Source organism: Myripristis murdjan, chromosome 17 (assembly GCF_902150065.1).
Source record: "Myripristis murdjan chromosome 17, fMyrMur1.1, whole genome shotgun sequence".
In the NCBI taxonomy this organism is placed as follows: Eukaryota; Metazoa; Chordata; class Actinopteri; order Holocentriformes; family Holocentridae; genus Myripristis; species Myripristis murdjan.
The window spans coordinates 17,321,056-17,346,017 of record NC_043996.1 but is presented as its reverse complement, the minus strand read 5'-3'; the positions used below and the strand labels follow the sequence as shown (position 1 = coordinate 17,346,017).

Here is a 24,962-nt window from a genome sequence, read left to right as displayed (position 1 = left end):
GGCGCCTCCTGTTTTCATTTCTGGATGAGAATAGTGGAAACATACAGTAAGATAACCCTCGAACATCTGTAATAATATACAGTTGGGCCTATACTGCATTTGGGGGCGTACGAAAGGGACTATTTTGTAAACAACAGCCAGTAATCAGCCTTTCACAACGCCATCCATCAAACTAGAGTCAGACACATTTCCCCTCTTGTCCAGGGGGGGATAAACCCACCTTAATTCAATCTGCCACCTTTTAGGAGATTAAAACTTTCCCCACCCTTTAAGACTGCACAGATACTGATCTCAATTGGATAGGGAAAGGCCTAGATAGGTTTTTAGGTAAACAAACAAACAAAAACATCAATGCTCCTTTAGTAATAGGCTACAGTTGAATCTTATTCCCCCTGGTAGTTATTTTCCATTTTCTAATCATCTCCTGTAAACCACTACATTGCTGCTAGCTGCTCAAAGTTATTGGTGTAACTTGTTGCCTGTTTATCGTTTCAGCAGATTTAACATGGCTAATAGAGCCAGGCCAAGCCTATTATATAACAAACCCATAGTGAATAATGTATGACATTGTAACAGATTTAAGTGTTTGATGCCTAACAGACAGACACAACCACTCGACTTCTTCAAATGAGCTGTTGTAGCTGAAGTTGTTCTTCTCTAATTACTACTTGGAAGAGCCCCAGCTACAGCCTGTCTACTGTTGTGGAGTGTCTTTGGTGTGCATGGGGGTCATAACGGTATGTTAGTGGTGGTAATGGAGGCCATCAAGCTAGAGAACTGATTCCTTCGTATGGATATGCATGTGAGTAATTTGACTGTACGCATGACAACATTTATTCCCGCTCTGAGCCTGTCTCATGTCCTCAGTGTGGTCTGGAAGCAGCTCTGGCAGCCTGGCCTCATAAAGACTGAGTAATTCCAGCCTACTTTGGGCCCAGAGGTTTACTCCAGTTGCTAATGAATGCTTTTAACGGCTGCTCCTCCATGTACAGTCCTGTGAGTCCCTGAGTGGCTGCGATAGAAAGAGAGAGAGAGAGAGAGAGATGGAAAATTTGAGAAGGAGAGATCAAAAGAAAGAGACCTCTGAACCACGCTGATGCACAGTCACACATATCGATCCATTTGTCTCCAAGCGTGCACCAAAACGTCCACACAGAGCCACACGGAGCTCTTTCAACCTCTGTTTTCCACTCATCCGTCAGAGAGCGTGAAATGGTTGCAGGGGGGCAGATGGGGTTGGATACAGCAACATGTGTTGTGTGCTAGTCTAGCCGAGCAGGCCAGCCTTGGATCTACCAGACCTGGGGGCTGTTAGCACGCCGCCTCTGCCTTGTTTTTTCCTGTCCCTCCTGGTGACACAAATTCAGCTCCCAGCACCGCCGAGAACTGTGGCCCAATTCATAACCAGTCTTCAGAGTCCTGCTTGGCCTAGTTTGGACGAGCAAAGGATCTGAATCCAGTGATGCTCAGATTTAGCAATGTTCTCATCCACTGAAAATTTGGGCAGAGCGTTCAGTGACATGGGTTGTCATATGGGCAAAAACATACACCCACACAGGCTCAGCAGAGTGTGCATATGTGTGTGTCTGACAATGTTTTTGTGTCTCAGTGTGTTTTTTTTATGCTAACCAAATTTTACTCGATTCATACATCTCTCCCAGTGTGTCTCCATGGCATGCTGGTATCAGCAGAGTGGTCGAACACATCTACAGACAGGCTGCTCGCAAAACCCATCTCTGAGAACAAATTCTAACTTAATAACCAAGTGAAATTACTCTTATAAAAACTAAAAAACCTAAAAAAAAAAAAAAAAAAAAAAGAAAAGAAAAAAACACAAAACACAAAAACAAAAAAACAACAACAAGAGGGTATACTTTTAATTTACTGTTGTTGAACATGCAGAAGGTTCTCCTGATAATAGTACTTTTAGGTTTGAATGTGTTCCAGCAAGGATAGACTTGATGAATGCTTTTTTACCCTTTAGCAAAAGGCACTGAGAAAAGTATACTTACACTCTAAATCATGCGGGGAGTATAATTAAGCTTGTCCAGTTTAGTCCCAAGTTAGTTGCAAAATACTACACTAGGCAAACTAATTGTTTACCACAGTTTGTACGTGTCTTACGCTTGAGTTTACTTTAGTTCACTTTCTTTAAAGGCTAAGTATAAATATGGGAACAGCACTGATTTTTAGGCTCAGTTACATCATCACACCACCAACGTCATGACCGGCCACTGACTGCTACTTTGCATCCAGCACACGACCGTCAACGCATCAAATATTACTGAAACTGCAATATGGCCAAGTGCATTATCCAAATTTCAGGAGCTGCTTTTTATCTGGAAAAAAAGTAAAATGTCTGAGAAAACATTGTTGTAAATAGTGTTATGGCGCCACAGAAACACCCTGGACTATAAACTGTATTTTCCAGATGTAAGAAAACATGTTGGAGCTGGAAAATTATAATGCAAAAATTATCATTCACACCAAAATCATTAATCATTTCACAGTCGCAATATCTGTAAAATTAATCACAATATGATAGGATATCATTGCTGTATCATGCAGTCATAATCAGTATCACTTCAAATAGGGTTGGGCGACGGGCTGGCATGGAGGACGAAAGATTATATAGGTTCCCTTTCTAACCAGAAGTGGTTTCACCAAATAGCTAATCAGGGAGCTAATCAGTGACATTATCTGCTGTTACGCTGCAGTGGAAACCTGCAGACTCTGGTCCCTCCATGGGTCAAAGTTGCCCGAGGAACACATCGACTTTTGGGCTCGGAAGCCCTGTGATCGACTCACAGCTGTGCGGCGAGTTTCTCATGTGTGTGCTTTGCTGGCTGTGATGCTTTCACGATGATGTAAAGCGAGCTCATACTGTCCACCAACGCACTCGACATCACCATGGTGAAGTAAACAAATCCTGCTACCAATCTCCTTTAAGCACAATGTTCAGCTGATGAGCTCATTTACCAAAAAGTGAGTGCATTCCTTAAATTGTGAAAGTCAAATTCGCGTTTCCAGGGTCGATCTATCACTTGAAAATGATCGATACCAAGTGGCAAAGCAGGACCATAGGACACTGTATCAACCATAAAATCTTGTCCGTAGAAGTCATCAGCACACATCAAACGTGATTAATGAGTGATTCAGGTTTCTAACAACCCAGCAGAGATAATGTTGCTGAGTGCAGCGCTGAGCTGTGGTCCCGGGGGTCTCCAGGGTAGCAGTCCTCTCCGTGTCTGGACTTCCTGTGGCAGCTACTTCCTGTCTGTTTCCTCTTTGATGACCGACACAAAGGAGAGGGTTTTTCCTTGACGAGGCAGCTTTTTCATGAACCCTAGAAAAGCCTTCCCTCTGTTTAAAGAATGTGCGTTATCATAGCCTACTGTTCTTTTCTGTTTTCTAATGCTCTGTTTTTTTTTTCTTTAACCTTGAAGCTGAATGGTCATCAAATGAAACACATACACAACTTAAACTGCATGCCAGTTCCCAGTCGGAAAAAAAAAAGATGGTATCTTTGTGGATATTTTCCAAATGACCTCCCCTCAAAGATTGTAGTTTTCTCAAAAGTACATGCCTTACATGCTGTTACATCAAATTTGAATTCACCAAGGCTAAATCAATAGGTTTTTTCAAATGTTTTAACAGTAGATGGTCACCTTTAATACTGGTAACTAGATGCAGGAGTTAAAAGGCTTGCTGTGAAGTAGCTGAAGTAGTTCACTGTTGTCTGTTGCTTTAATATCCCTCTTTATCTCTCTAGATGGGGGTTGGGGGCACTGCGCTAACCACAGTCATGCCAAATTGCCCAGATTGGGTCACAAGCCTAGCAGTCTTTTTTTAAATGATCTTATTTTTTTGTGGCCTGAGGTTTTATTGTGTGTTCTCGCTTGAAACGGTTTTGCTGCTCAAGTGTCGCTGTTTTGGTCGGGTGAAGACCCGAAAACTGTACCTTTAAGACTCCTTTTGTGTCCCCTGTTTCCCTCCGTGTGATTCACAGGCAGGGAGAGAGGAAATGACCCCACACACCAGGAATACACACTCACCACTGAAGCATACAGTCTTACAAATGTGTGTGTGTCACCACATGCACACACAAACACACACACACACACACACACACACACAGACATTCACACAGAGGGTCGACTGACTCATCATGTGATACTTAAGGGATAACTATGTATACAGAGCACACAGAGATGGTGATCAGCCCAGAATTATACTGATGTCATACTGATGATGAATTATGACTTACACTGTTTAACATTAAGTCAACAGCATGCCAGCAAGAACATGATATTGTGTGTAAATGCAGAGCACATAGATAGATAGATAGATAGATAGATAGATAGACTGGACTGGACTGAAGTGTAGTTGTGTGTTTGTTTGTGTCCAGCTATTTTCTCCAAACAAGATTTACAGTGTGAGGTAACAGGATTAGACTGGACACCATGCTTTGGTAACATACACTTCCACTAACAGACGTGCTGTACAATGCGCACACACACACACACACACGCGCACACACACACACACATACATATGCACACACTCTCTCCTTGGATTTGGACTCATGTGATTTGTGGACATACACATCAACAAATGAACACATTACACTCGCATGGTTATCATTAGATGACTGAGTGCCTGTGTGCGATGTCACACGCCATTTATGACGCTGCCATTCTAGTGCTTTAGTGTCACCACGCTGACACACTTCTCTCCATCCACACATCACGCCAGCACTTCATTAGTGCTGAATTACTTCTTACATTTCATCATACGAGCAATCTGATTGATCGAACAAGCATTCCAACTCTGCTGGTGATTCTCGTAAAGCGCGCTTAGCAGAGCTTTAGTGGTTGCTGCCACGCGGGCTCCTGCAGTACCAGCGACCTAGTCAATGATTTTTCTTGCTTTTGTGTATTTGCACTCATTTTTTAGAAAGAAGTACACATGCATCGGTAGCTGTTGTATAAATATCACCCTTGGCTGCGTCTCTCAACTAGAGCAACAGCACTGGATGCATGATCTTGGAATACACTCTTCCAAAAAAGAAATATGACACGGGTGAAAAAATAGAAGCTGTCAAAAAACAACAAAAAAAAAAAACTTGACTACAGTTTTGCGTGTTTTGTGTGTTTATTAACTAAGAGACATTACAGTATGACTCAAATAGTATAACAGGATCACCGGTGAGTCTCTCGGTTAATAAACCAATAAAACCCATAACTCCTATGTCAAGTTTCTTTTTTGACAACTGTTGGTTTTCACCCGTGTCACCTTTCTTAGTTGAGAGATTATATAACACCATTAATGCTATAAAATGGGTCGTACACAGTGTCGTACACAGAATGTCATGTAGGTACACCACACTTGCTTCAGACCTTAAGCTGCACTTAAGGTCTTTAGCAGCAGCTAATGTAATAAATGCCAGATAATGCAGATAAGAGCTTGTCAGCATGTAATAAAATGTCCCTCAAAACGGGTGGAATTAATGCTAGTGAAACGTCTTAATGCAATAAGTTGCTGTGTAACTGTAATAGTATCGCATTATTACATTAACCGTGCTTAAATACTTCATAAAGGGTGTAACAAATTTTTGATTGGTGAATTAGATTAAATGCTATTCAGTTCATTTATATCCATTTTAGTTTAATGATGATCACTTAGGTAGTAAACAGCACTGAAACAGATAAACACAGCAGGCAGGTCGTGCCCCAGAACCCTCTGTCCCGTCTCTCCCTGTCTGCCTCCAGCAGCCTTTTCTCCTCCAGATCATCACTATAAAGAGGGTGTTAACAGGAGGATAGTGGTGGTGATGAACACCTTTTGCTATTTCAATGCAAATTTAAAAAATACATTACAAATTTGTTTCTGTCTGTGGCGCCCACCTCATCTTTCTGGAATTGGCTTTTCAAAGATGCCCAGGATAAAGGTTACAACTAAGAAATATTTTCATTGTCAGTTTTTTTAAAACATTAATTAATCAACAGTTAAATGTCAAAAATAATAACAAATACCTGTGGGAAATTAGCAGATCCCCAAAGTGATGTCTTCGGCACTAGTCTGTTCAGCAGCCAAAAACCCAAAGTATTAATATTATGATTATAAGATAATATATAATATTATAATATACCTACAGAGAAAAGGAAGCAAATCTTATTAATAATAATGATTTTAGTAAAGCTGCAGCAGATATGAGCAGATATTTGGGCTTTTTACTTTTCACTGAAACATTTCATTGATTATTGAAATTATAATCTTAACTTTAACTTTCTGTTGTTCAACCAATGGATTAATTAAATAGGCGTTTCAGCATGACTCAGGATGTTTTGCATGGATGTCTTATGGTCAGCAGTGAGCTGGGTTGTGGCTCTCAACGTGAGATTTACAACCACAGAGCAGGAAAGTCAAAGCAAGAGAGAAAAGAAGGAACTCTAGCTAAATAAGGCCTTTCTAAAAAAAAAAAGAAAAAATGCTTACTGACTGCATTTTCTGTTTGCGTCTTCATCACCTGTGGTGGCTTTTCTGATCTTGCTGTTACCCCAGCATCACGTTAGATACAGTTTCACAATGTGCACGTGAGTAACAAGCGGTTTGTGCGTGACCTTGACCCACCGAGAGGAAGAAGGGCAGGATTAGCAAGACTTTTTTCAAGGTGAAAAAGTGCCCAGTGCAGCTTTGAGAGCATCTGTTGAATGAAGGGTATAAAATAACCCTGTCTCTCTTTCGCCATCGCTCTGTCTCTCTGTCCCCAGATGCGGTGCCAGAGGAGCTGGCCGAGCCTTTCTACAGGGACCAGTACAACCAGGAGCACCTGAAGCCGCCTGTGGCCTGCCTGCTCCAGTCTGCAGAGCTCTACTGCAGGGCGGGGAGCCTCATCCTCCGCAGCGACGCCGTCAAACCCTTACTGGGACACAACGCTGTCATCCAGGCCCTGGCCCAGAAAGGCCTGTACGTCACCGACCAGGACCGGCTGGTCACTGAGAGAGACCTGACCAGCACGCCCATACACATGGTGAGAAGTTAAGAGTGCCTGAGCGTGTACACTGTTTGTATTAGGACTGGATGAAGGATTCATATCATATCAATATCATGGTTATCTTCTTTGATTTCGTGTATAATCAAGGGATGCTGCATTACAGTGAAGGGACACAGTTTTCTGAACATTTTACACAGTTATATTGTTTGCCTCTGCTTGCTTGTTCATCATAGCCACATTACTAATGACTGTTAAACACAAAATTCTTGGGTGTTAATATTTTATGAAAGCACCAAGATCCTTACAATATCAATATCAAGGTATTAGATCGAAGATATTGTAATGTTTGATTTTGTCCTTATTGCCCAGCCCTGGATCGGATTGTATGACAGAATAGGGATTTTCAGGCGCTGTGATTTTCCTCAGGCTCCCTCAACATCCTGCCTGTGGAAGCAAGCAAAGCTCAAAACATGCTGCTGGCAGTTTTGTATTTGTAATCCTCATGTATAACTAATTCTCTGTTTGTGTTTTCTTCAGAGTGCCGTTAAAAGTGTGTGCAATTTAAAAATCCTCTTATGGTTGTTTTTTTTTTTTTTTTTGTCTTTTGAACTATTGGAATCCATTTTTCCCCTCCCATTGCTGTGAATGCACATATACAGTGCATACAGGTGCACACTTGCACGCAGTCACTATATGTAGTAACCATGGAGACTGTTTGAAATGTGAAATGGTGGTCGCTTGGATCTCAGTCTGTTAATATGTACTTTACATTTAGACTACTGCACGCGATCTTGTTCTGCCTTTATGTCTTCATACGAAAAACAAGCCCATGTATGAAGTTGTTTGTGTGTGCGTGTGTGTGTATGTGTGTGTGTGTGTGTGAGAGAGAGAATACAAGCATGTGACCCGCGCCATGTGTCCTACTGTTGGTGCCCTCCAAGATGTCTCCCATTGGGAGAAAAACAAGCCCTAATGACAGGTTTCCTATAGCAACCCATTACTCAGTGTTCAGCCTCGGTGTCATCAGACAGCGCCTTAACTCACACGAAGCTAATGCAACTAATTCACCAAGAGCTATGCCAAGTAGCATCTTGTCTGTTTTGTGTGCAACACCGCCTGGCAAAAGAAAACAAAATACTGCCAGGCCGGTAGCACCGCTTGCAGTAGTAGGAGAGTGTTTGAGTCGGTCTGTATCGTCTGCAGTGAGCGAGGCCCAGACAGACACGCTGCTAGTGCATGCATGGCTGGAGAGTGGGCGCTTCTGCTGACGGCAAAAGGTGTCTGCATTGCAGTGCGCCCTCTCTCGCTCTCCCCCTCCCGCCTCTGGTCTGTCCGTGTCTTTCTCTCTCACTCTGTCTCCTTGTCTGTCTCACCGATGTGTTCTCCCTATCTATCTGTTTCTCCCTAGTTTCTACTCCTCCCGCTATCTCTTCATTTTATCTCTCTCTCTCTTTCTCTCTCTCTCTTTCTGTTGGTCCCTGTCTCTTCCTCAGCCCCTTTGGGTTATATCGAGGCTGGAACATTTTTTTTTTTTTATCTTTTTAATATTTAATTTAACCACATTTCATCTTTCCACTGCACGCTACCACATCTCTCTCTCCGTTTTTTTTTTTTTTCTCACTGTTTCCTCTGCTCCCCACCCCTCAAAATTTGTCTCTGCTGCTGCTTGTAGGCAGTTTTGTCCATGCCCTGCCTTTGTGTCTCGCTCCCTTTGTGCAGGTCTGGAGGATGATTCAAAGTCACCACTCAAGGGCATGTTTAGGTGTGTGTGGTGTGTGTGTGTGTGTATGCGTGCACTATATCTCTGATCGATTGAAGGTGCCATAAAGGAGGGAGTGACGGGCGGCGTTTTGATGCAGACTTAATTAGCCCAATATGTCCTCTCATACCTTTGAAGAGACTTGTGCATGTGTATGTGTGTATATTGTCCCTGTGTGTGTGTGTGTGTTTCTGTGTCATTGTATGGTATGTGATTTAGTAGACAGTTTTAGTAACACTGTTTAAGTAGACAAATGGAGCCTATAGGCTTAATGAGTCCTGCAGGCTATTGACCTTCATGTGTGTAACACACAGCCGGGCCATTTGTTAAACCTGTGTCTCCTTTCTCTTCCTCTGTACCTGCATCTCTCATGCACTTTTAATTCATAAGGTCAATGCTGTAAAGCAGAGATGCCCCCCTAGGAAGTGTGTATGTGGTTCGTGTGTGTATGTGTGGACTCAGCAGTTATACTTTCAGTCACGCTGAAGTCGAGATTTTTCATTTTGGGTTATGGCACATCTGAAAAGAAAATGATGACCTCATGGTTTTCCAGAGGCTGTGCAGTGGAGGGATAACTAGTGTCAGAGAGGAGGAGGCGCATGGCAGGCTGTCAGGGGGTGAATGCATAGAGAGGGAGGGGGGGGATTGGTTGATGGAGGCTAGGAGCTGCCATTTGGCTGCGATCCATCCAGCAGGAAGTGGGAAAGTAGAGCAAGAGGCGAGAGGCAAGGCTGAATGTGAAAGTCTACAAGAGGACAAATGGAAAAGGGGCGCACCAAAGAACAAGGGAAAGGAGGAGGCGAGAGGAGGTTTTGTAGGCGAACTTGGAAGTTTCAACAGGCTCGCATTAGCTTTACAATTTGCCATCAGTCTGTAAATAATGTTATTACCTGTGACAGTTCCACTATGATCTGAACTAACACGTGAACATTCTCACTTTTTTTTAAACTCCAAGGCGCACATAAGATGTAAATAAGACAGCTTCAGAGTTGCTGAAAGGTGTATTTATTCACTTTGACAGAGCTAGGCTAATGGCTCCCATAGACCTCCTGTCTTTATGCTAAGCTAACACGAAATGCTACTCATAGGAAGAGGTGAAAATGGTATCGAGCATCTTATCTCAGTCTGGGAAAGTCGGAAGAAGGCTATTTAGCCCAAAACAGTGACACTCGAGAGGGAGAAGGGGGGGTAAAGCTTGACTGTTTTGGTGGGAGAAAGAGGTCATATATGTACTAGAGCAGGAGTGGAAAAGGCTTGCCGTTAATTTGGCCATCTGGAAAGAAGGGAGCGAGGGAGGATGAAAGGAGAAACGGGGAGAGAGAGGAAGAGAGGGTTGAGGAGAGGAGAGGGAGACGTGATGTGGTCTACTGCAGCACTATGGAGGGTGGGGTCTCGCAGCGAGTCGAGGCACGTCTGGTGCACAAATGAAAGCCCCCCCTAACACACACACACACCCCTCCTTCTTCAAACACACACATGCACTTACCTCGCACTCCAAAAGCCTGTCAGACCTCCAGCAGTGTGTGCGAGCCATGTGCGTCCCTCTCTGGCTCCACTTTCCACTTCTCCCCCTTCTCCCATCCATGCCACCTTGCCTCTCTCTGTCACTTTTTTTCCCCCCATTTCCCCCCTCCACGCTCGGTGTCAAACGCGCGGTTTCACACTTACCCTCCGAGTGCTAAAACACTTGAAAGTAATGAAAGAGGAAGAGGAGAGACAGCAGGAGTGGTAATTGAATTTGCCTGCAGAGGGGCGTGTGCCTGTGTGTAAACGCTCTCAGTGGAGGAATGCCGTAGGTAGGATAGGATTTTCTAGAGCGCGAGAGAGGTAACATTTTATCGACGGTGTGAACACTTGCAACCGGATCATCGCCGATACACACGGTCATCTCAACAAAGCGAGATGTGGAGGTATAAAACCATACAATGACCCAGATGCGGGTCATTTCTGAGCACACACTCGCGCGAGACAGAGGCTGATTTCATTATCTGTTTGCTCAGCTGTATTGTGCCTTCCTCTAAATGATCAAGGGCACATGCAGCCACACACACACACACACACATGCACACACAAACAGTAGTGAATATGAATACTGATGCTCCTGTTAGATAGTGAGCGTAATGCGGCTGTGTACAGCTCTTTATGACCAGCGTCTGGGATTTTCATAGCCTTATAAGGTGTGTCAGTCACTATGGGTGGTTTAGGCACACACACACACACACATAGACACACACACATGCACACACACAGTAGCAGAGGTCTTTGTGAAGGGATAATAGGCAGCACATGGCTTTCAAATCCATGCTGTAATGTCAACAGTGGTGTTTTTATTCCCTTGGATGTGAGAGCCGTGTGTAGATATGTAAGCAGGATCTCCACCTCTCTCCACTGTCCGTCTGTCTTTCTTTCTTTCTTTCTTTCTTTCTTTCTTTCCGTCTTTCATGCACACACCCTTACCCACACATGCACACCCACACACACAGATACACACTGATACACTCACACACACACACTGGAGCTCTGAATGTGACTGCTTGTCCCTATAGCAACAGTGCAGTTAAAAAACAGCGGTACAAAAACTGCTGGTTTATTCAACTTCATACTGAAGATTTACTGAGAAACACAGGTAATATTTTATTTATTTATTTTTTTTTTATTTCCCCATCAATTTTGTTTATTCCATAGACACAATTAGAAAACAGTAAAGGTGAGAAATAAATGAATAATGATAATATGACTGACTGATATGGGATATTTGAGATCAATGCCGATTTTAGAGTGGGAAAATTCACAGATTATCAATACGATTCACTGATACTGATATGATACCGATATGTCTATGACAGGCCAAAATCTGATGAAAATATTTGCAGACTAATATATTGATCAGGATCTTAATAATAGTAATAATGGAAAGCAACTTGGATTAATATATGCACATAAAAAAAAAAAAAAGCATTTGCTCAAGTGTGTTCTTTGTATGGATGTAGGTAAACATCTGTAAACATCTTTTTTCTTTTTCTCCTACTTCTTCATCTTGTTCTTCTTCTTCTGCTGCCGCTGCTGCTTCTTTTGTCTCTTGTAATCATAATTATTTTATTTTATTTTTTGTGTTTAGATGTAAGGTATGCAGCGTGTGCAAAAGTCAAAGTGATGAAGAAATTACAAAGTGATTAGTTGCTGACCATTTACATTCATGTTGGCTTTTCACCTCAGGGTTCAGAATGCATGCACACAGAAATGTGAAAGCCCGCGCACGCGCACACACACACACACACGCACACACACACACACACACACACGCACACAGAAGCACAAGCCTCTTAAAACATTAAAGATTTAGGGGTTTTATGCAAATTACATGAAATGAGTTTTAAAAAAGGGCTTCAACCTCAGAAGCAGCTCAGTTGGTTTAACTGGAACGCATGGTTTTCTGGATCAGCAGCCCCAGTCTAAGCTGCTTGGCCTGACTGTCTGTCTGTCTGTCTGTCTCTCTGCCTGTCTGTCTGCCAGTCAGGCCAGCTGTCTGCCAGACCAGCTGCAGTACCTCCAGAGGAGAATGCACGCTATGTCAAACATCTACCAATATCCTGAACATATTGGTACTCAAAACAGGCTGGCCAGGCTGCCTCAGAGGCACTTTGAGGCCAAACTGTTATAATGTGGTGGCCCCGTCTCACAGGCGAATTTTGTTTTCCTATAAATTATAGGTCAGAGATTCCAGAGGAGTCTGACTGGCATGCAATATAATTTTGTAACTTTACATCATAAAGCAGTGGACAGGTCAGTGTTGAATCAGTGTCACCCCCTGTAGGTTTAGTTGCTGTAGATCCTTTGTAAGTGTGATAAAATTTCTTCTTCAAATCAATAAATCAAAAGATAAATAGGCGAGATATTGCATTTACTGTTGAAATAATTACTATTCCTTAGCTTTTAGGACTATTAGCTATTACGTGATTGACAGAAAAATAATGAATTGTAATTTTGATGATCAACTGATCATTTTAGTCATTTATCAAGTAAAAATATGTTTGCTGGTTACAGCTTCACAAATGAAAGACTTACTTTTTTTTTCTCATCATTTTAAAATGATCCCTTTGTTTGTTTGTTGGTTGGTTTTTTGCTGTTAGTCAGACTAAGTAAGAAATTTTGAATATCTCTCCAGGCTCCAGTAACTTGTGATGGCCATTTCGCTTTATATTTGGCATTTGATAGATGAACTATGCAATTAACTGAAAAAAAACGATAGACTGATGAACAATGAAAGTTGCAGCCCTGAATCACAGATTGGTTTAACTTTCTCACAGAACAATTACAAGTTAGAGTCGTGTTTCATCCCTGTCACATTTGTTGTCAAGTTTGCTGTGTTTTCATGCTGTTTTTTTCCAAATTAGACTAAGTGATAATGATTGAGATAAAAAAAGGTGTGAATATTTGTTCACAGCAACATCAGGTCGCACTTCACTCCAGTCCAGTGTATAACAGCGTCTCAGCCATTTATTCCCAGGAGGAGTGTGTTTTTAAGAGCCCTAGTTGGATTTCTTCTGCACACGCTTTCTGTTTAGACTGGCACCGGAGCATGTGCTGCTGACGTTAAGCAGCAGCAGCAGCCCAGAGTCACAGTATTGGATCAGTTATTAGTTTGTTAGGGAAACACATGGTCATACTGGCTGTTAAATGAGGATGAATAGACGTCTGTGTTGGACATTAGGCTGTGGCGTGGCGGGCTCCGCTGCTTGTTTGTGGCCGTTGGCTCGAGTCACCTGCCTCAGGTCATGGAGCACTTGACTTCGATGTTTGTGCAGTTTGGTTGGACACACAGACAGATGCCTAGGTAAGCAGCAAGCGCATGCACACACACGTACTCACGCATAGCATAAGTGTTTCTAGGGTAGACCCGTGGTGTGACAGGAAAGGGAAGGGGAGGACTGTTGGTCTGCCCGCCCTGGAATGAGATTAGAAAGGCCAGGAGAATGTCAGGCTTTGTGTAGGTGTTGAGGGCTGGTGCGTCCACCCAGATACGGTTAACTATTCAAAACTGAGTAATGTGCGTACTATTAAAGGTGCAAAAGCCTCAAATGGTTTCAAATGACATGAGCCAAAGGGATGGAGAAATGATCAGAAGCCTTTGCTCTCTGAAAACACTCATATTCTATTCACAAATCTTTATAGAATGACATACACTGTTGACATGACAAGACAGACAGTATCGTATGATAAATATTGGTAGACATACTGTAGAAAATACAACGTAATATTATCAAAAGAAATTCAACAAGACGTCCTTAAACAGTTTACATTGGGATACAAGCTTGGCCAAAAGCATTTTACGAACACGTGATGCAGTACTTGCTGGGTCGATGTTTTCTATGGATGGACCAATATACCAGTAGATTTTTGGTTCAGATATACTGATGATACACTGAAGATATCAGTGGTAAACAGAAATATTAGTATCTGTCCAATATTTATTTATTTTTTTTTTTTTTGCTGTCAGTGTTTGTCTGATTGCAAATTTGGCACCTGTGTGAACTTTTTTCCAGGCAAAATTATTTGCCTGGAAATTGCCTGTCTTCTTTGTCTGTGTTTGCTTAAGTAGATCTGCACTCTGCTTTGTACTTATTTTAAATTTTTTTTAAAAAATGCATTAACTAAATAAATGTCCACAGGTAATCAAAAAACTAAACTTTGTAAAAAAAAAAAAGAAAAGAAAAGAAAAAACAAAAAACAGCAACTCATGAATGTAAAAATAACAGTTTTAGTGCACTTAATAAGCATCAACCTCATGAGCGAAGGCATCATCTGATGGTGATTATCTCAAAATGCCAGATATTGGCCTGATTGATCGGCCAATCAATTAATTGGTCAACCACTACTATTGGCCCACAAAAACAACTCAAACTGCATATTGATGCATTCTTGATGATTTCTAGTTTCCATGTCTAGCTGTGGAGAGGCTGTTATAGATGCTTATCAAAGCAAACATATGCACCGATTCTCTCTCCAGACACTTGAATCGTCAAGTGGACTCTAATCGTCCGCTGTGTTTCTCTGCAGAGCTCCCACCTGGCTCTGATCGACACTCTGATGATGGCCTACACGGTGGAGATGGTGAGTGTGGAGAGAGTGATGGCCTGCATCAACAGGTACTCCACAGCCGAGCCCTCGCACAGCGACGGACACCTCCAGGAGCTGCCTTACGACACCGAGGACGCAATCACCACCTGGATCAACAAGGTGCACACACACACACACACACATAAACACAAAGACACCCACACACACACATGCACACAGGCAGCCTGACACCTGTGTACATGAGATCAGAGATGAGATGAGATTTGCACCAGCTGGATTGAAAAATTTGATCTACGCCAGCATGCACACAAGGACACACGCTGTCTTATTACAGGGGATAAACTCTGCACACACTCTCTCAAGGATACTCTAGTGGTGGTCTCTCACGCAACACACACTTCTTTGTTTGCTGCAAATGTGGAAGATATGAGATGTATCGGGAGGCTTGTCACCTCCATAGCAGGTTCAGAGCAAAATCTGTCATCAGGCGAACTCGCTGTCCCAGAAGAACTGGCACCAATCCGTCCACATGTAATCACGTCAGAGAGATTATCAAGAGCCGACCGGCGGGTCAGAACCGACCTGCCAAAATGGGATCGCGAGGGCAACGTCAGACGTCACTCATACAGCGCTGTGATCTCTGTGGATTTGAGTGGGCTGTAAGCTGCAAGAGAACAGGAGCTAAACCTCCGAGATTGCATCCTTACGTTTCCTCCTCATCTAAAACAGATTACAGAGCCACTTAAAGTCGCGTTCACCGACCCGACAGGGAATTAGATTTTTGAGTAAATATGATGCAGTTATCTCAAAAGACGACGTTGACCTGGTTTCATTCATTTTAAGATAATGAAATAAGTCCCAGCTCGGCGTGAACCAATCATGTGCATGTTTGTGTGATCCATTGTCACAGCCAGTTGTGTCCCCCCAGAAGCAAAACATGGCCCATGTTGGTTCCTAGCTCAGTTTGTTGACATTCCTCAGTGCAGAGGCTCGTGGGCTTCCTGCTCCCTGCTGTAGGCCAAGGACAGGCGGATACACATGCTGCACTCCCTCACACACTCATGCACACACACATATAAAACACATGGATGGCTGCCTCTGTCTGTAGCTCTCAGGCGTTGCATGCCACGTCTGGGATTAGCTGAACTGACTCTGTGTCCTCAGGCTAAAGTGTTACATCACTGTTTGCATAGACCCTTTGAAGACAGAGCAGCAGTAATGCTAGCAAGACAGAGAGCTTTTTAAGGTAACAAATATTTGTTTTTTCGAGATGTTTCCGTGTTGTAGTGGAAGGCCGAAGCAGTGCTGTGTGTTAAGTTACAGCGATGTTTTGCACCGATCACCAATGAGCCGAGGTGTTTTTTTTTCTCACATTCTCACGTTCTTGTTTCCCCCTCACTGTGTCTTTTTCTTTCACTCTCTGTGTCAGTGTCCTCTCTGTCTCACACACAACTTCTCCATTCATGTTGTCAGTGTGGACCAAATACTTCTCTGAAATTTGACCCAAAGTAATCTTTCACCCGCTCTCTCTCTCTCTCTCTCTCTCTGTCTCTCTCTCTTTCTCTCTCTCTCTCTAGGTGAATGAGCACCTGAGGGACATCCTTGTTGAAGAGCAGAAGCTGAGAGAGGCCTTCTGCCAGGAGTCCAACAGCACAGCACACAAGGTAACAAAACACACACACACACACCTATGCATCATTTGTCTCATTCCCTCCGTGTCAAATCAAATCAAATCAAATCAAATAAAGCAAATCAAATCAAATCAACCACAAGAAGAAAAACACCTATCAAGAGAAATATACAATAAATATAGAGAGCATTCTATGGGAAATATTCAAAGAGACAACAGAAAGAGAATAAATAAAACAAATAACACCCTCATATTCATACACCAGCACATATGATACACATTAGTATAAAACTTTTATGTGTAAGCCAGTTTTGTCTTTAGTTTTTCACTTTAAAATCTGAATGTGAGTTATAATTCAGCTCTGCAGGGAAACTTTCTGTCTGTCTTTTTGCCCCTTATTGACTTGCCTTTCTTCTCTTTCACGCTCTCTTTCTCTCTCAGCATTTTCATTTCTCGCTCATAGGCTGAAGCATACATGTGCATGCACACAAAGCATGCACACACAATCTGTACACACACACACACACACACACACACAGCACAGCACACACTACACCCCTGCAAATCAGAGGAACAGATGAGCTCAGTCTCATACCAGCTGCGGAGAAATGTTGGCAAGAGACACAACACTGCTGTTGGAGGAGACAAAGATATGTGTGGGACGGAGGAAAACGGAAAGGGTGACAGACAGAGAGAGAGGGGGGGAAAGAGAGAATAAGAGTCTGAACAAGCGAGAAAGAGAGGCCCAGAGAGGCAAAGAGAGCGGCTGATAATCAGAGAAAGGGGTAAGAGCGAAGAAGTGACACCCATGGAGAGTGGTAGTGGCAGACAGGGACAGGGGCAGATTGGAAGCGTGTCAGGAAAAGAGAATCAGAGATAGAAGGAGACAGTGTTGTCATTCTGCAGGCTGAGGGGTTATATAAGGCCCGTGTGACAGAGCCAGTTAGTCCTCCGCTCGAGTTGTGACTGATCGGGGACAAAGTCACAGCAGTCGGCTGCAGTCCTCACCCAGCCATGAAGCTGCAGCCCGGCGCCTTGTCAGGTCACAACCTCTCAGGCCTCCAGCTAACACGATGAGAGGGTAAAGGTCGAGCAAAGGTTAAAAAAAAAAATACCTGTATGTATATGTGTGCACCAAGGTTATTATTATTAATTAACAAAAACTAACACTACAACAATAATTGAGTGTGAGAACACATTTTCATGAACTGCAGTAAAAATGGAGATAAAAATAAAAACATGGCTTTACAAAAAACGGCATTCTGCGTTTACAAAACTAACTAAAATAAACCAAAATTATAGAGAAAATGTCTACTCTGAGCTTTCCGATTGGAGATCATGATTGGAAGAGGTTCTCATATTTTTCCCCAGTACGTAGCAAACTTAAAATGATTAGTTCAGAATGATTTGTTCATTCGTTTTTACCCAGCACGCTACCTTCTCCTCACCTCGGAAGCAGAATTACACACATTTTTGCACTTAGGGCTGCATCTTGTTTTGATCGTTGACATATTTATGCCCATATCTACATTTACTGTTGTTGTTGTTGCCGTTTTAAACTGGCAACCCCGCTTTAAAAATGGGTCAAGACTCAGCTGAAATTGAAAACAAAATTCAAAATGAGATAAATTGGTTGTGCACAGGACAGAGGAAAAGTAAAGTTCCTGCTACTCAACAACAAGTCAAAGAGGCAAACATTCATTAAAATTCTCAATTGCTTGTATCAATAGCTGCGCAGTTTATGATCACAGATAGCCACAGCTGGCTGGTTAGATAAGCCTCCTCATTAATTAGCCGCCTCTTCACCCGCAGTCTGCGGCGCACGATTGAACTTACACGCAACAGGTTGTTAAACGGCTCAGCATCATGTGGCGGGAGCGTGACCCTGCTCCTCGATACGGGGCAAAATTCGTTCCTTCAAAGCTCTGCCTGAATGCCATGAGCGGCTAAATCAGTTTAGGAGGGAACTTTCATCTCCCGCGAGAGCTTCTTGGCAAATTTCCTCCCACCCGTTGTCTGTGTGTGTTTGTCTCAGTATATTCTGGTATAGTGAGAGAGGTCCCTGCCTATCTGCGATCTACACTGATGATACACAAATGCGTCTATGCAGTGTCTTTCAAAAGCTAAACAACAAACTTCAGCTGGGAAAGAAGAGAGTCCTTTAGGGGTGTGAATGTGGAGCGTAAACAGGGATATACTGTATCCTCTCAGTCAGCTGCTTTACCTCCTGCTCCATGCTGCATCACACAGCGCTCCCTCTGCATTACCAGGCCCAACAGAAGTCTATTCGCTGAATAGGACATACTCTGAGGAGATAATTTCACACATGCACACACACACACACACACACACTCTTGCCTGCATGCACATACGCACCCATTCACACAGCGACCCTCAACCTCGTGCAAAAACACAAGCGCACACAGACACTCATGGCTGAACACAAACAACAATCCTCTTCTCAGTGGTTCAACCAAGTCTATTCTGGGGACAGAGCGAGAAAATCTTTAACCATGGTCTGATGACTGAATGCGTGTGCTGCTCAGCGTTTTTGTTTGTGTGTAGGTACTGTGTGAATGTGTGGTCCGATACACATGACTGGAAAGTTCAGAGAAACAGACTACATCTTGTATCGCTGGCTGATCAGGAACTCGTATAGTGATCAAATCAGTTACTATGCTCCGTTTATTTTAGGATTTGTGCTAGAGCAGAGTTTTGAGCCCAGTCCCAGATCTAGCAACAGTAAACATTAGCCTGCTGTTGGCCTAACACCTGTCCTACTCTCTCCTGTTGTGGTCCAATCATCATCCACCATCAAGTCTCCTGGCAAATGGTATTGGAGACTGGTACCTGTAAGTCCATCCATTCTGAGGAGCTCCCCTTCATCAGCCACCACTACCTCCTCCCTGTCCAATCCCAAACCCCTAACACCCCTCAACCTGACCCTGGTTCCCTTGTTTATTGGTGCATGTAGCCCAAAGTCCCATCATGCATTGGTCTCATCAAACAACCCACCCTCATTCACAAGAAGCTGATGAATTGAACGGGTCCGCCCTGTGTTCCCAAGATCCTGTGCTCTCACTTTTGCCCCAGTCTCCCCTCAGTGTTATTTTTATTAGTTTTAACCAAAAACAACCCTCATAAATAGAAGAATAACGTTGATACTGTCGGTACATTAACAAAAATGCATAGAATTATCGAGGTTGAAATGATATTTATTGAATCTTTGGAAGCACTTTGTCCATTAACACCATTTCAAATAATTTACCTAACGTGCATCTGATCATACATTTCCATTAATATATCAGAAGTATGGACATTGTTTTGTTAAAGGAGGCATAATACTGAGGGAACATGGAGCTGTTTTCAGAAAAGATATTCCACTGAGGGAATAGAGGATCTTGGGAGCATAGATATGTTACTCACTTGACCATATTCCCGTGGTGGTCTTTTTTTCTTTTTCTTTTTTTTTTACTTATTATGGCACACTCACACCCCTGCTGTTGTGCACAAAGATGTAGGCTAACATACATCAAATGTACTTGACACATTTCATTTTACAAATTTCCCACTGGAAAACATATTAGAAGTCAGAGGATATAGAGTAGGTTCACATTTTAAAAGTTGCACTATTCAAAATTGCCAGTCGTCAATTGAAGCGAGGGACCTTCACACTCCACTGGGGGAAAAAGTGGAATAAGTACATCATTTCTCAGTGCGTTAGTCTGATTATGAGAACGACACAGGCTCTGCCATTAAACGGTGTGTTTATTCCATGTTTTTCGTCAGCTGAGTCGGTAGGTTCCCGTCTTCATGGTATCATTTCCAGACATTAGTTAAAAATGGCCACTGGGGCAAAAAGATCGGTGACATACGATTCTACCTTCTTTTACAAACCAGCGGCAACTCATCCTCACAAAAACAGCAGCGCCACGTCTCTCAGAGCTTGTTGTGCTGGCTGAGAGGTTATGAGATCTTTGTATCGGTTGTAAAACACAGACATGACACTGGTCCTGTGTGTTTTATGGGCAAACTGGGAGCACTAGTGCCCTGTAGACATGTGTAGTCGTGCTGTATCTGTGGCTTTTATAGGCCTGGAGAGATGTAAACCTGAAGTCTGAATGGATGTCATCCCAGCACAGCTATTATTGAACTCTAAATCAGCTGCACTGGCTGTTACCGCGCCACAGACGGAGCTCAAGACTTCCTTGATGCCGCTCCACTGTGCATTAGATTTAACTTATTGTTGTGGTGCAAGCTGCTCAATTACTTGCATGCATTTTGCTTCCCTCTCATTCCAGAGAACTAACCGCTCTTAATAAGCAAATGGAAGAGATGCATTCTAGCAGAAGAATATAGTATTGGTGTCAAAAGCTTCTTTTTGTTCTTTTAAATCGGTTCAAATGCTAAATATCAATGCCTTGTATCCCTGAGTCTTGCATGATTAATTCAGTTTGTAATATTTCAGTTGAGTCCGAAGCCCATCCCATGCCTGAAAGTTCCTCAGTCTAACAGTGACGTGTTTGTGTGTATGTGGCGTGAGTGAGATTGTGTGTGTGTATGTGTGTGCCTGTGTGTGTATGCACAGGTGTGTGCAGATACAAGTGTGTGTGAATGAGGAGTGTGCTGTACAAATCCACTCTGATGACACATACTAGGAGTATGATGATGATGATGATGTCTGTGTGCCGTTGCCATGGTTTCAGGCTCGCTACAGGAGAGAGCATGCCCAGCAGAGGAGCGCTCCCTCGCTCCCCCTGGTGGAGAACCTCCTGAAGGACAACACAGATGGTTGTGCCCTGACCGCCCTGCTGCATTTCTACTGCCCAAAAGCCTTCAGACTGGAAGGTGGGGCCACGTGAGGCCAGGCCCTCAATCTATGACCACACCCACTTGCCCTCACTTGCCACACCCTGATTTATTGTCATTATTTAAAAAAAGTAGACACAAAGAAAAAGACAGAAGTCAGTTATGTTATCACAAATAGGCACAGAATAAAAGTCTGAAATAGACGGCATGTAGGAGGTTGTCTTCTGTTCTCTCTGTTGCTACAATCATTAGTACTTTAACCACCTCCATACTTTTGAAAAGGCTGCTGCAAGCAAAGAATGCATTCCTAATCATTATAATTTTTCCTTTTCTTTTGCTGCCTTCAGATTTCATGCTATATGAAAACACACTGGAAAAGGACTAAATTACATGAAGCTAAACAAGCACAGAGAGATCAAAGCACGTAGTCTCTGGCAGCACTGTGCAGAGTGTAGGATTAAGTGTTTTATTGGTCTCAATTGGCTAAATTTAAATCCTAATCTCAAAGGACAATGTGATGAAAAGATTAAGGACCATGAAGTGAGTTTCTGTGCATATGGTTAACTATTTAAACTGAAGGTAATGTCGAGGATGACAGGTCAAAACTTGAACCCTGCTAAGAAGGCAGTGAGACAAAGAGGAGGCAGGACAGAAGCGGAGGAGAAAGAAACAAAGGCTTGTTTCCTCTCAACTTGCCCGCGCCCTCCTTCTAAAAATGCCCCGGGCTTTGCTGTGATTGGTCACGAGGGGCGTGTGACAGAGAGCCGTTAGAGGAGTAGTCGGCTGCTGTTATTTGAAAGATAAACAACTCTCGCCCCGGTTCTCTGAGACTCTCAGGGGTTGAGCGTAGTTCAGATTGAGTTCATACACATGTGAGCCAGCTGCAGAACAGAGCCGTGCTTCGGTCTGCTCACTGGCAGCTCTATATTTTCTGAAAACCCTAAAGATGTAGTGTAAAGTATGACAGAATGCCAGTGAATTCAGCAGCTGCAGTCTTTAGATGGGATGAGAACATACACACTGTTGGTTAAAGGCACAGACAGACATCCCAGAACACTATGGGTTATCTTTACAGTGGCACCAGGGGCTTGGCTTCCTGAGTATAACCCTAGAAGGAATAGTGAAGAGGGTTGGAAAAGCTGTTACGTAAATTACGGCAGGAATTTTGAGTAATCCAAACGACTGATAATGGTTTACAGTTATAAGTGGGACAATTTGGGCAATTTTGCTCTCATTTGGGTCTTTCTCTTTTTAAGCCATGCCTTATCTTTTCCGTGCCTTCCTGTCTCGTCTGTTGTATCACTCCTCCCTTTTGTGTGTGTTTATGTGTGACCCCTCCCCTGGCTATGCAGATATCTGCCTGAAGGAGACCATGTCTTTGGCGGACAGTCTGTACAACCTCCAGCTGGTACAGGACTTCTGCAGGGACAGCCTCAACCACTGCTGCCACTTCAGCCTGGAGGACATGCTGTATGCACACGCATCCATCAAGGTAAGACGGGGCGGGCAGGGGGCGCGGGTTTGCTCAAATGTTGAGTGGGATGTGGCTCAGGCTAGAGGATGAAGATGTTGAAAGTGTTGTCTTATGATTTGGTTGGAGAAATGGAGAAAAAAAAAAGGAGGACAGGGAATAAGGAGAGGTTGGGATAGGAAATTACACTTGGGCAAAAATGAGTCATGCAAAGAAGGCTTCAATAGTCAATGTGTGTGTGGAGGGGGCTTGGCTTCAGGGGGGCTGTGTGTGTATGTGTGTCTGTGCATTAGCGGGGACATGAAGTTCATTTTGTTACAGTGAGTTCCGCCTTGCTGCCAAGTTAAATGAGTGTGAGAGTCTGTGTGTGTGTGTGTATGTGTATGTGTGTGTTGGTGCCTTTCTAGCACAGACGGTACCCTCTGGGCCAAGCCTCCCCTCTCAGACAGAGGACAGAGGCTGCTCAGAGGAGATTCACAGTCCTGTCCTATCTCCCCCTGCCTCTCTTGTTCTCTGCCTTCACATCGCTGCCGTTTTATCGGCGCTGGAATCTGTGAACTTGGTGACAGCACAACTGCTGATTCACCCACATGCACACAGCTGGAGGATTAATTCAGACCTGAGGCTGACGTCCTCCTTTTCACTTGCGTTTGTTTCTGACTGAACTAAGACACTAAGACACTAGTTGAAGAGGATCTCTGTTGTGTCAAGTCAGTGGAAGCAGCGGTAGTGGACTCCTCCTACGGCCGGCGTGGGTAAACAGTATGTGGAGAGCGTGGGTCGACACATTCGGATTCGAGTCACGGTCTGATCCAACGGGGACTTTCCATTCTTCAACGCACCACACTTCTACACTTGTTTTTCACACTTCCACACTCTTTTGCTCTCTATTTCTCCCTCTTGTCTCTTTCTCTGCCTGTATTGTGTGTATGTGTTGACCGGACAGCGCTACAAGTAGGCAAAGGATGGAAGGCGAATGAGAACACTGGTCATGAAGAGCAGCCAAAGGGCTCTGGCAAAGTGCCTGTTCACCATAGCCTTGCCTCCCACTGAATGCCAACATTTGTGTGTGTGTGTGTGTGTGTGTGTGTGTGTGTATATGCATGTGCATGTGTCCATTCATTTAATATATTGCATGAAAAGAAATGTTTATGCCACTGAGCAGTTCTCTCTGCTCGACTGAAATGATTATCCACTTTGGAGAAACAATCGGAGGAATGAAAATCTTAACATTTGTTGGTTGTGCTTTTGTGTCTTCACTGTATTCTTGTTTGAAAAGAAAACTGGACTGTATGTGTTGATGAAAAGATTTTTTCCACACATTTGGAGCCAACTTTGGAGCCTTTCCGCTTATTTAATCAATGTATGTACCATGGATTTGGGTTACTCATCGCGTGCTGCATCCATGTGTGCACATTTGACATCTTTAAACTATGCTCCAGATGGTGTTTTTTGGCACTTTTCAAGAGGAGATGGGTTTGACATTAATAAAGTCAGGCACAGAAACATGTACAGACACTCACGCACACATACACTCACATACACCTTGTGCCAGTTACCTAGCAACAGTTGCCAGGCCATGACCTTGCTGATCTGTCAAAGCACAGCATAATGTTGCAGCATCTCTGCAGAGACACCTGGGGGGATGGAGATGTGCCTACAACTGCAAAGAAACTAATACAACTACTGAGGCAAAGGTAGTAGTAGTAACATCTACAATTCTGTTTGTGTGTGTGTGTGTGTGTGTGTGTGTTCTTGCAGAGTAACTACCTGGTGTTTATGGCTGAGCTCTTCTGGTGGTTTGAAGTCGTTAAACCCTCGTTTGTGCAGCCCAGAGTCTTCGACCCACACGGTACAGTACCGCGGATACAATGATGATGATCAATAACACCATCAGCACACTAATTGTAATCAGCTCTACACCCCCGCTGGATATTGAATGCATGTAACTTTTTACATACGTTTCTGTCCACAGTCTGCGAGGCTCTCCCGCCCTGTAGAAACATGGCTCCTGTGTCCAGCCCAGTCAAACAGAGTTACGCAGACAGACCTGAGAGTCCAGAGAGCATCCCTACTGAAGGTAACGCTGCCTGTTATCAATATGAGATGAGTTCAAGTCAACTTTCTTACGGCAGATTATTCAGTGGTGGGCTAAATGAGTGCTTGGATGATGTATGTGTGCTGTAGGCTAAAGTCGATTATGGATAAAAGCGGCATC

At 43.4% G+C, this 24,962-nt stretch overlaps 1 protein-coding gene across 3 annotated transcripts in view; it reads left to right on the top strand.

Annotated features, from left to right (window-relative positions):
• The window catches only part of camsap2b (calmodulin regulated spectrin-associated protein family, member 2b), a 36,398-nt gene that overhangs the window by 667 nt on the left and 10,769 nt on the right, over window positions 1–24,962 (top strand). For all 3 annotated transcript variants that reach the window (XM_030074571.1, XM_030074569.1, XM_030074570.1), the window contains exons 2-8: window positions 6,774–7,033; window positions 14,814–14,993; window positions 16,412–16,498; window positions 21,171–21,312; window positions 22,626–22,765; window positions 24,506–24,596; window positions 24,720–24,824. In XM_030074571.1, the coding sequence (XP_029930431.1) occupies window positions 6,774–7,033; window positions 14,814–14,993; window positions 16,412–16,498; window positions 21,171–21,312; window positions 22,626–22,765; window positions 24,506–24,596; window positions 24,720–24,824 (1,005 nt within the window). The remainder of the gene's footprint in view (window positions 1–6,773; window positions 7,034–14,813; window positions 14,994–16,411; window positions 16,499–21,170; window positions 21,313–22,625; window positions 22,766–24,505; window positions 24,597–24,719; window positions 24,825–24,962) is intronic.